Raw genomic sequence first — 12,678 nt, forward strand, 5'->3', positions numbered from 1 at the left:
TGCGAGACTAAGGTCTTCTCTGCTCACTGAGGAGATGGTTTGGAGCCAAACCCGCCGAGCTGCTCTAACATTGGTAGGTGTATTCACGTGGCACATTTTCATACGACACATTCTTAACGATGTTTTATTCCACCACCAAGCACGAAATCAATTGTAATTACAAATAAGACACATGAAATTTTAGTTCTGCTTCCCCGGGTTTGAAATTATTTGTATCATCGGTTAAGATTCACATAGGCCGTCGCGGCTCTTCATAAATCACTGTTGTCTTAAAATTCATTAATATTTTTGTATACATTGGCATGTCTTATTAATCAAGACATAAACATAAAACTTTTATCTATAATATATTTTTTACATTTAATAAACAAAATACACGACATATCAAGTATAATATAATACGTAGCAGATTAAATCTTAAGTAATAAAAATGTGGAAATAGGAAGAAAATGTATTTATTCTTTTCATATATATCCAATATAAACGGCAGTGTAAGGTATCGTGCGGAGGCTTAGCTAATCATTGGAAGCCACAGCCGGGAGCAGTTCCGATGCGAATGCAACCGACAATCCGAGCACCGCAACTATGGCTGCAGGACAGCGGCGAACCGCTTTTCTAAAATACTTGATACTTCACTGATTAATTCGATGAAGAATGTTCGAATTCGTACAAAAATTTAACAGCAATACTGTACTTATGTGTACAGTTTTGAGTCAAAAAAGTTTTCCTCTGCGTTACATTAAATAAATAAATATGAGACAACGTCACATACATTACTCGGAACCCAATGTAAGTTGGTAAAGCACTTGTGTTATGGAAAATAAGAAGTAACGACGGTACCATAAACACCCAGATCCAAGACATCATAGAAAACTAATGATAATCTACATCGACTTGGCCGGTAATCGAATCCGGGACCTCGGATTGGGGACCCATGAACACGCGTGTACACACCACTCGGCCACGGAGGTCGTCGCAACACTAAAAATCTGACTGACTAGTAATAATAACACGTTGCAAAGTAATTTATCACTCATCGTTTTCATAAAAGTTCAATAATCTCTTCCAGTATTGATTGAGTATAAACTAAATAAGATTCAATTTAGGTACACTACCTATAGACAAAATATTGACGCTTAATAAACTGATATTAACTTACGCTACTTCGTATAAATTAAACGCAAGGAATATATTAGTCTTAAATAAGTCATTGTTCATTGATTCGATCGAAACCATAAAATTAATCATCGAACAGAAAAGAAACTAAATTAGCTAAAGCGTATTAGAAATATTGAAAAAATTTCGAGATGTTTCATTAATGTCGTGTTCATTTTCAATTACAATATTTTCCTTTATATCTGTGTGTACAGATGAATGTGGATTGACTTGTAATTGGTGCGTACACGCTACACTACCCTCCAGACATCGATTCGGACGGAATAAGGCCTGCGATTGATTAATCGAACTTGTCGGCTCGGGATCTCGCTTAATTGAAAAGTCAACGTCTTGCCATGTCTGCTAGATTACTCGATATGTGAGGGTTATTTATTATTTTAGCTGAAAGCCTTTGTCGGCAATTAGCGCTCTTGTTTAACGTTCGAATTTATTGCCACAATATGCCTTTTTATTCTTTTACTTGATGACTTCATCGTGCTTCCTAGAAATTACTAACGATACTATAAAACATCAACTTTTTAATATAAATGCTTCTATTCAAAATCGTATAAATTTGTGACATTCGCTTAAATAATAGCTAAAGTGGGTTTTACTAGTTAGCATAAAAGGGTGCACTTTAGGAGATAAATTAGTGGTTTTATGTCTCCATAATGCTCACATTCAGTTCCTGAACGTGACACAAAACAAGTAGCCACGCGACCGCCATTTTGTGTAAATAATTCAGCAAGATTCGCGCGGAATTGCCGAAACATCCGTCCGTCACTGACATGAGGATGTGGAACGGATTTTAATATAAATTTAAGTATAATTATGCAGTGGATATTTTATTTTGTAACGTTTCAGTATTTAAATTTTTTTTTTTAAAAAACTACCGAAATGATAGACGTTGGACCAAAAATTTCCTTACTTTTTATTACTTTATTAGTTCATGGCAATTTCAATATTTATATTGTATTTAGTTAGGTCAATACTGATACTTTTATGTACATTCAATGAAATAAAACTTATACATAAATTTTAAAACAGAAGCAACATAGGGTAACTTCACAAAGAAAATGCTTCGAGTAAAAAGAGTCCACAGACCAACAAAAAAACAGTTTTCTTACTCGGGTTTTCGAACGCATAAATTACACGCACACACGAGAAGTTAGCAATAAAGGGATCTTTATGAGGCACGGAACGGAGTGTAGTTCCGTAGGACGTGGCCGGTGGCGGCAGAACAATACGCAAGTGGACCAGGCAGCCCGGTTCCGTAGACCAAATAACTTGCTGAAATCGCTAGCAAATGCATCGGGCGTTTCCGGACGGAGCGCCACGGACAGTGCAGTCGCTTTATAATGCCGCTGAAATTCGTGTTGCGGTCTCGTATAATCGAATAAGCGGTTTTTTTGTTTTATATGAAAAATAAAAACATTCGAATTACAACTTCGTCAAATTTATATAACACGATTAATAAGTTTGATCTATTTATATGTATATTATTCTTGAAAGAATAGAATATATTTTTCTTATGTACCAGCGATTGTATTTCGAAGTTGCGAACATCTGTATTCTTTAAGCTGAAATTCCTTGTGAGCTGTATAGCTACGTTTCTATAAGGCTTAGATTCCAACACAATGTATAGACAGACGACAACCGTTTGTTCTTCAGCAAACATTAGTTTGCTTTCCCACACAAAACGCTCCTGGACTTCGAAAGACAATGTTTGTGGATGAAACGACGAGACGCCTACAAATAGGCACTGTCGGAAATTGAACTCTTTGACTCAATGCTAATTGCTACTTTTAATAAGCGTTCTAGTATTACGAGGCGTATTATGTATTAATTTTATCTTGGTTATTAACAGTGTAAGTGAAATATTCTAGATTTAAACATACACATTTATAACCGTATTGGCGTTGGTTTATATTAGGTACATATACATAATATGTAAAAAAAAATTGTTTGGTTTTTGAAAATTAGCTCTTAAGCGGGTGAAAGGTTAAAATAATTATAGAGATAAAACATTTATCTAGAGTAATAAGACATAATGTTATCTTAAATTTTCACGATTATTACACATTTAAATAAAACTAGTTAAAATAGTTCTTCAAATAGACAAATGCCACCTTAGTCTACCCGTGACCACGAACGCTGTAAAGTGCTCGAAACGTCGGGATGTCCAAAATAATTAATATACGCGATTAAAATCCGTTATAACTAGTTTTATTTAAATAATAAGACATACCCACGTTAAATTGGGCAGTCATATTTTATTTTTTAAATATTATTGAAATTAACGTAACGGATAAAAAGTGAAAATAACTTATGAATTAGGAATTGAATTGCCTGGTCATGTTTTCTTTATTTAGCCACTAAGAATAGATTCTACGGAAACTCCAACTCAAAGTGATTTTAGGGTGACTTTAGTTGCGGGGATAAGTTAATATTATTGAATATTAATTAGATTTATATTGTATAATATTGAATTAGCAATTTCGAATTAATTTTATTATGAAAAAAAATTTAATTGATGTTTAAGAGTGTTTGAAGACTACTGAAATAAAATATATTTCGTATATAATTTTATATAAAAAACGATATAAAATTGGGTAGATTTCCAATTTACGTTTTCTAAAGAAAAATCATTGGAAGATATTTAGGTACGAGTATATAATAACTTGGCATTTTTACCGTTCAGTGGCTGTACCCCAAACGAATTTAAGATGGCCACTTAGCATAAGAAAATAATAAAAAGGAGCGTAATTTGACGTTTGATATGGCGTTGTAGCCACATTTGTAAAAATCACGTAAATATTTTTATTATTGTTCGCTTATAATCAATCACTTGATGGAGTGCCAGAGAGTTATTGATACGTTTTTTATTTTACTCTTCGTGTTCATTCAAACGTACTTGACGTGTATCCTAACTAATATTATTAACGAGAAAGTTTGTTTCAAGGATAAAGGTTACCTAACACATGCCCTCGTTGTAAATAGTCCGTCAGGTTTTTGATATATGTTTAACCATTTGTGACGTTATTCAAAACAGTGTTATAAATCGTTTTCCGTCTTACATTACTAAATATAATTATTTTATTTTATTTTTAAGTGCGTTACATGTTATGTTTATAATATTGTTGATATGGGTTTGTTTTTCCCCCTTTTTACTAACGATAATGAGATGAATTATAAAAACTTAACTATTACACATTATAGTGTTTCTTGTTGGGGAACCACACTTTTTAAACCCACAATTATTGGTAAAAATTCACATTCTAACTATTATATATATCGCAGAAGATAGAGAAGCACTACTGAATTTTGGGCTACTGTGGAACATCAACCACTACTAAATTTTCATATCCTTATTTGTGTTTATACTTCATCTCGCGATCGGCGGTTAACGAAAACATCGCGAGGAAACTTGCATATGTCTAATTTCAATGAAGTTATGCCACATGTGTATTTGTGTACTTTACTTTATGAAGCATTTATGAAAAATCGTCGTGTATTCCAATTTTATTTATAAATTGTCTATAAAACATTACAGGTGCCTAGTTGAAATGTCGCAATATAGGGTTATAACATGTCGATAGAGGTCATTAGTTTGATTTACTGGTCGTTTACAGCTTCTGATAAGGTCACGTGTCGGTAGCACAGCGAGCGATGGAATTTTTGTTTTATATACCTGTTTATAAAGTACCGAGCCCATGGCCGAAGATCCTCAGTGGTTAGTATTCACCAATACTAACCAATGGTCGCGGATTCAATCCCGGAAAAGCATTAATCTTCATGTGCTTAATTTATTTTTATTATTCATTATTTGAATAATGGGATAGGAAAACATTGTAAATAATAATATTTCATCTGTATCCTCTAATTGATAGTTAAACGTTGAATGTAACTAAATAAGTCTAGATACTAAATTCTAAAAGGTAGTATCGACTTTAAACTGTTTTTATCACTTATTAAACATTTTAATAAACACCCCAGAGGGTTACGTTTTAGCTTCACTGCATTTTATGTTATTTTCGAAGTCGATTTATTGTTTAGTGACTCGCAATGCTTATTTTCAACGGAATAATTAATATCCCCATTTTCCCTTCCAATTAAGCGTAATCTGTGACATTCCCATCCCTAGGCGGCCTGTTGTTAAGCTATTAAAGCTTTAAATAGTTTCACTGAACCTAAATAAATATCTTAATTTAATGTCTAAACTAGACCGTGTTTTAATTTTAATCCTAGTACTAAATTACTGTTAATAATTACAATGTTGGGTAGAATATAAAAAAAAAACAAATACGGTATATTCGTGACCGTTAAAAAACAATTTGATGGTACCACCCTTCGCGTGCGGAAACGACTTCGTTTTTATACGAGAACATTAAAAAAATAGCCCTTTCGAATTAGACGTCACGCTCAACGAACAAGCGAGGGCGGTAAACTGATAATAACATACTACACAATTATAATATAACTAGCTACCTGTCCTGACAGACAACTATTATGATTATCAATAACAAATAAACAAAAATAACACGAACAGTACGCTGTATATAGGAGCAACCTCTGAAGAAGTAATCTTTGCTTTAAAACGCGACCTCGCTAAGCAAGGGAAATGATTTCTTATGATACCGTATGCCTAATTAGAGTGGCTTATTCGAAGTGCAGTGTTTTATTGCGTCAGGTTAGGATAGGTGTTGTTCATGTATTGAATCTGCTCAATGTTCTATCACAAAATATCAGTGCTCATAGATGTTACCGAACGCCCGACATTCTTTTCTCATATGTATAGTACGACACAACTTAGATGTCGCATCGGCAAAATTCGTAAAACCGATCACATCCGAATTGAGTACGCTATCCCAAATTATCAATATTTATTTCTCATGCGAATATGATCTTTACACGTACATAATAACTTGTAATATCAAATGACCTAATTAATATATTCGTCAATTTGACGCGTCGGTTTACAAGCACTTGCTTTCTCTGACGCGTAAATCTATAGCGACGAATAGCGTCGAATGGCGCGATAGGGAGCTATTTCTATTGGTTGTGTAAATCGGCAGTAATCGGTTTTATTTTCATTCCATTGCATTTTCCGATGCTACATCTAATTTGTGTCGTACTATAATCTTTTAAACAATTATTATTTACTACTACTTTACTGTGAAATAGTAAATGTAAGAGAGAAATGAGTTTAAATTTATTTAATATGATCGATACTCAGATCAGCTTTTGTATTAATTGTGCTACTCGTAAGGGCTCGTTATGGTTTCAAGTAAATACTTTTTTTGTGGTGTATTAATTTAATTATACATTTACATATTATATAATTGGTTGAGTTTTTATAACCGTTATTCTTTTAATGTACAGTTTTATGCACATTCGTGGAAGCTACTACGTTTTGGTTTAATTTTAAAAGTAAGTTTTTCAACGTAATCTTAATTCGTTCCTCGAGAATATTTTTCACTAATTATATTTTCGACTTGACATTAAATTACGAAAATTTTAAACGCGTCGGGACGTTCAGACTTAGTCTGCTGCACAATGAAATGTTTGTTGCAAATAAACAAAGTAAGCAAAGTGCGCTAAGCAACCATTTTGTTCACGCTCTACGCACACAAGCACAAAAAGGGGCGTATTCCGAACGTGTCGTTTCTGTTTAATCTGTGACACACGACGTGAATTTTTAAACTCATTCTTTTCGAACTCAGTTTTTTTCGAATCACGTGTAACTCTTTTTTAAAATCAGATTCGTTTTTCAAACGTTTAATTAAGTACTCAGCATAATGAATACCCAGAATAAAGCACTCGTTATAATAAGATCTATATTCTGATATTCCGTGCTATGAACCCTACCTGTAATTAGTACGCCACGTAAGGCTGGCGTGCGTACAAGATTGGATTTAATAAGCGCCGCTCACGATACTCCGGAATAGCCCCGCCTATGGTGACGAGAAATTTTAATAATGTTCAATATACACGTGTGGCCATACGAACTGATGCAGTTTAGCAACGCAATGGAGTTAATTAGGTATTTAAACAATGTTCGCATAGTTCGCTATTGTAGATCATTATCGATATTTCGCTTCGAAATTGTTATTGTAGGAGATAAAACGGGGTTTTGTCCAATATCTAAAACACGCAAATATATGGACAAATTCTAAGTTTATTTACCACGGTGTTATTCATGTGAAAAGCTATTTCATTGTTTAAAATGTATTATTAGTGATTCAATATTTGCAGTCGGGTGGCTAGTTGACCCGCCTTTGACACAGATTCATAACAATTACGCTTTTTAAAAGTAAATACATTTACGTATTTTTTAAATCAGATAATATGAGGAATACGATTTTTTTTAATGTAATTTGTGGCTTATTAAATGGTAAGTGACGACATCAGTGTGTTTGCCGGCCTTTAGGAAGTAAGTATGTGTATGAGTTATCTTCAGAAAAAAACGTCTATGAAAGTTATTTTCACGGAGTGATTATGCGAGGCAGAATATCCTTAGAAATCGCGCTGTTGTGAATGCTGGACTGAATTTCATATTTGCGCGACTCCATCCTCATATTAATATTACCAGAAAGTTACAGGAACATTCCTGCTTAAAACGTTAACGATAATATTTACCGGAAGTGGCGCAACATCAATGAGTATACTCTTGTTATTTTAAATATGAATTGTTATTCCTCGTAACACGTTCAGAAGCCGTGCTATTATTCATAGTCGAAACACTTTATTTAATTTGCGTTATGCGGGAACTGTACAACCCTCAATATGTTATTGTTTACAAACAATTATAGCCCCTAGGTTTATGGGCATACGGTCTTCAAAATTTGATATCTGCAACTGACACTACGTAGCGAAATAAATGGATAACGGTATGGACTCGTGGCGTTACACGTATAACTCGATTTGCTTTTGTGAAATTTCAGCAAACAAACGTTCTAATGGGACAAGAGTTTAAATACAAAATAAATTACAACGAGTCGCGGAAATACAAGGGGAAGTTGAAGTTTTATGAAACAACGTTTGCAGAACGTGTTCGTGATAAACATGACAATTTGAATGTCCCCGCTCCGGTGGAATATAAGCATACTCTTCAAAGAACTTCACGCGAAAATACAAAATTAAACTTAAGAGATCAAAAGTGATAGGCAATATAATGAAATGCTTTTGTTGTTATATTTTAAGATAAAATAGTAAGCAGAAATTTGAACGATAAATAATGCCTTCAAAATATATAATTAATATAAAATATTTAATGAATAAAGATTTATTATTATTATTATTATTAATAAATAAATAAATATTGAACAACTCTGTACTAAAATACATTACTCCGATCCCAATGTAAGTAGCTAAAGTACTCGTGTTATGGAAAATCAGGAGTAACGACGTACCACAAACACCCAGACCCGAGACAAAATATAAAAGTAAATTGGCTCGGAGAATCGAACCCGCGATCTCGGAGTGGCGTACACATGAAGACTGGTGAACAGACTACTTGAACACGGAGGTGGTAAAATAATTACTATTCTTTATTGAAGACAGTAAAATGTCAAACGACAGCGCCTTTATTACGATGATAGTTAGTTTTTCATACTACACAAGTTTGATATCCTGAAATGTCTGAAAGCGTCACGTAAAATGAAGAGTGACAGTCGGTGTGATAGAGTGCCTCAATTGCATAACACGGTCCCCTGAAAGTCAAAGACGTGAGCAAAATTCAAAGTGAGTCATAAATCTTTTTATCTAACATTTAGATATTTGCAATTCCCACAAATGACCTGTGTAAAGCGATCTACGAGAGGTGCTATAACTCGATTTGCGAATAAATGGCTCGGAAGTTGATCTACAGTTTCATTGGGATACCGATATTAGAAGAGCAAATTTTCGTTTACATATCCATTGCTACAGCAGTTACGCGTGTAATTCTCCATCGTTATATGAATCTTGCAATAAAGAGCGTTGTATGATACACGATGTATGATAAACGCCACAGATATCAAACCCTTGGGTGTCACGTTGATTTTTTTCTTACATTTGACTGCGATCCTGACGAATTTCGCTTTTGTAAATTGCGCATCAAATGAAAAATGGTGGTTTAAACGTCGAAATGGTTATTGATGGTCGACTCCAAATTTACTTTTACGGATGTCAGATTAACGAACAGCCGGCTTATGAACGACGCGTAACATTTTGTTTGGCTGAAACATGGAAAACGATTTATCACAATTGTGCTTTGATCTTCGCAGATAAAATGATTTTCACACGTATTTTTTTTACAAAATATCGACTGTATTTTTCTTACCACAATTTTTATCCTTTATAATGGTAGTAAAAGGCATTTAGCAAATGTACATCTATTTCGAATAAGGGTCTAATAAAATTTGAACAGACTAAGTGATCTTGGAAACTTGCAGTGTTCTTGACCGTGCCTCTAATCTCGTGGAGCGCAACTGCGGTATCGTCGGTCCGAAGCCAATTAGTTCAGATAGGTTCTGTTTAGAGGAGAGATGCCGAGTGAACTTAACTAGTGCTCCGAACTGTTTGGTGAACGGCGAAGAGGATTTGAAATCACTTGGTGGGTTTGTTAGCCCGATAGCGGGATTATTCACTAACGAATACTGCACATCACTATCACAGATTGCTGTCCGAATGCTGTTATCTTTGAAAACGTTTAAAATATTGCTTGCAAGACTTTGTAATGAAATATTGCATTTTAAATTTCAATCGACTTTGCATGTAGAGTCAATTCATAAAAAATATATGTATTACTTTGTTCATTTAATATCTATGTACTAATTGATATTTGCTTATAGTGAATTATACAGTTTATTTTAACTAAGAGACAAATTAACAAATAATGTATTATACTATACAGGACTATATAAATTATAGAAGTGTTTGCTGTTAATATTCGTTGAAAGTCATTCACGATACATAAATTTCGTTGTATATTGTTATGTAATGTAATAAACTATATTTTAATTTGACTAAATTTAATTTCATCGATATATTTTTTTAAAACGTCTAGTTCGATCTCCTTGGTGTAAACTTTTGCACTAAGAATCTAAGCACGTTTTAATTCGCAAGTTTTCGGCTTGATGAGTACCTCCTCGTAAGGATGGGGATCGGGGTGAGGATCGTGACGAGACTCTTGATAGGTACAATAAAAACCTCGAAGGTGGGGCGTTTCTTTCAGGAAATTAGCTGTCACATTACGTACCTATTAACGCTTCGTTATGTCCCGGGCTGATCATCACTGATCGAAGTTCTGCGGGCGTGTTCGCCGTTCGTGCCACTAATTTATCGAGTCATGATGAATGTTTGTTTTGACTGACTTTGTGTAATGAAGCGTGACATAATTCACACTCAGGGCACTGACCTATTTATCGAATTTAGTTCGCTCGCTCAGTTAAATTATACATTAGTCATAAATAAGTTAATGTTAATAGGACATGTGTTCACGGAAATGGGAACACAGAAATACTCGAATCAAAATAAATATGATCTTCAACTACGAATATAAGTAATAAGGCAGTAAATAAACAAATGTATCTAGTATAATATTGCACTTGATTACATTTTATCCCAAAGTTTAAGTGTTTTTACTTCGAGCTATAATTACTATCTGAAAATGGTTATAGATGGTGAAAAAGTAAATTAGCTGCCAACTCCATACTGACCATTAAAGAATGCAGCGAGGTTCATTATTATCTCGTCGGCCATGCATAAAATATCGGACCTCATTGTACGAAACTAAATTTCTCTGTACAGCGTCGTTCAGTGCTCCAAACCGCTCCAGAACTACACGCCGTCTCCAATAATTCATTGGTGTAATTAAACTGAATCGCAAGCCGGTGCGGCTACATCACCTCGGGCAAATTAAGTTTACGCGAGCTAATTATGAGTAATGAGTTGTTGCTCGACGACTTCAATATTCCGTCTGCCCCTGACGGCTGCCGTTAATTTTTATTTTTGCGCCAACCATTTACGATTTCTCTCGGAACGTAACTCCGACCAATTAGTTTTCTCGTAGTTACTCGTAATTGGTTATAGTAAACGAAAACGTTACTGCTGTAATTATGTCTTTGTGTTATGTTAGTTCGGGAATACATTCCAACGGAAAGTCAATTATAAAAGGATTTATATAGCGACTTCCATGTTAACGCGTGTTGAGAAATGTAAGTAAATACTACGCTTACGTTCAATTAACTGAGCTGGTTTATTACCAAATATTATGTTTAATATTCAATTTTATTAGTAGCAGCCTGTAAATTTCCCACTGCTGGGCTAAGGCCTCCTCTCCCATTATGTTTGGAACATATTCCACCACGCGGGTTGGTGGAACTGAATTTCAATGAAATTTGACACATGCAGGTTGCCTCACAATGTTTTCCTTCACCGCTGAACACGAGATGAATTATAAACACTAATTAAGCACATATATATAGTATTGCGTGCCTGGGTTTGAACCCGAAATCATGGGTTAAGATGCACGCGTTCTAACCACTGGGCCATCTCAATTTTATTAGTGTGATTATTATTATAATATATGAATGATATTTGATATAAATATTACCTAAAATGTTTAATAGTATAAAAATAAAAAAGGCGTTATGATCGCAAAGAGTTTCAACTCTGAAAAACAATAGTAGCCATTCGTAAAGTTCGTTAGAGAGTGCAGACCCACATAGAGGTGCAATTAGAACAAAGAATGATAAAAAGAGTTACGAGTGACCGCTTCGAGCAATCGACTCCAATAGAGGGCGCGATGGTGCGGGCTCCTTTTTTATTTGGGAAGCAGTACGTACCTACTATAGATACAGATTTAAAATGTCACAGAACAGTTATTACAATCGATGTAAACGAACTACTACAAGTTTTAATTGAGTTTTTAAAAGCTATCGGTGAGTTTGATTTAAATGAACTGCCGTTGGAGGAGAATTGTAAATGAATATTAAATATTTATGTTACGAGACAAATTCAGAATACATTTATCAGATCTTTTAAGCTGATTTCACAACGACATTAATTTAATAAAATATATCATCAACTGCAATTGGTTTATTTTTAATTTAACATTTTAATAGCCAAGTTACCGCTAAACTAATTAGTGCGGAGCTAGGTTGCTCTCATTAAAGTAGGCTAGGATTGGAGTGTTTTACTCACCGTGGATATTCTGAAACCGGTGCCGTACTGGTTCCTCGAATTCCTTATTGTATCCTGCAAACAAAAGAGAAATAATATCAGTAATTGCCTGTTTCTACTGTAATGAAAAATTCTTGAAAAACAACTGCAATAGCCCGGTCGCTGAATCTTGCACTCTCCGGTGCGGTCTTAAAAAACAAAAGAGGATTATGCGGCGTTTAATAAAATAAATGTTAATACAACGCAGATGTAAGTATATTCAAATTGTTGTTACGTTCTGTATTTTTTATTGTGAAGTCGGATTGTTAACAGTGAAAACGGATCTTAATTAAACTAAATACGACAAAGTGTCTAACG

The 12,678-nt window shown here is 34.2% G+C and overlaps 1 protein-coding gene across 1 annotated transcript in view; it reads right to left on the reverse strand.

Moving 5' to 3' along the window:
- The window catches only part of LOC124530892 (insulin-like growth factor-binding protein complex acid labile subunit), a 240,818-nt gene that overhangs the window by 40,237 nt on the left and 187,903 nt on the right, over positions 1 to 12,678 (reverse strand). Inside the window, exon 5 of the mRNA XM_047105253.1 lies at positions 12,343 to 12,396. Coding sequence (XP_046961209.1) covers positions 12,343 to 12,396 — 54 coding nt within the window. The remainder of the gene's footprint in view (positions 1 to 12,342; positions 12,397 to 12,678) is intronic.

The sequence above is a fragment of the Vanessa cardui genome, chromosome 7 (genome assembly GCF_905220365.1).
Source record: "Vanessa cardui chromosome 7, ilVanCard2.1, whole genome shotgun sequence".
Taxonomy (NCBI): Eukaryota; Metazoa; Arthropoda; class Insecta; order Lepidoptera; family Nymphalidae; genus Vanessa; species Vanessa cardui.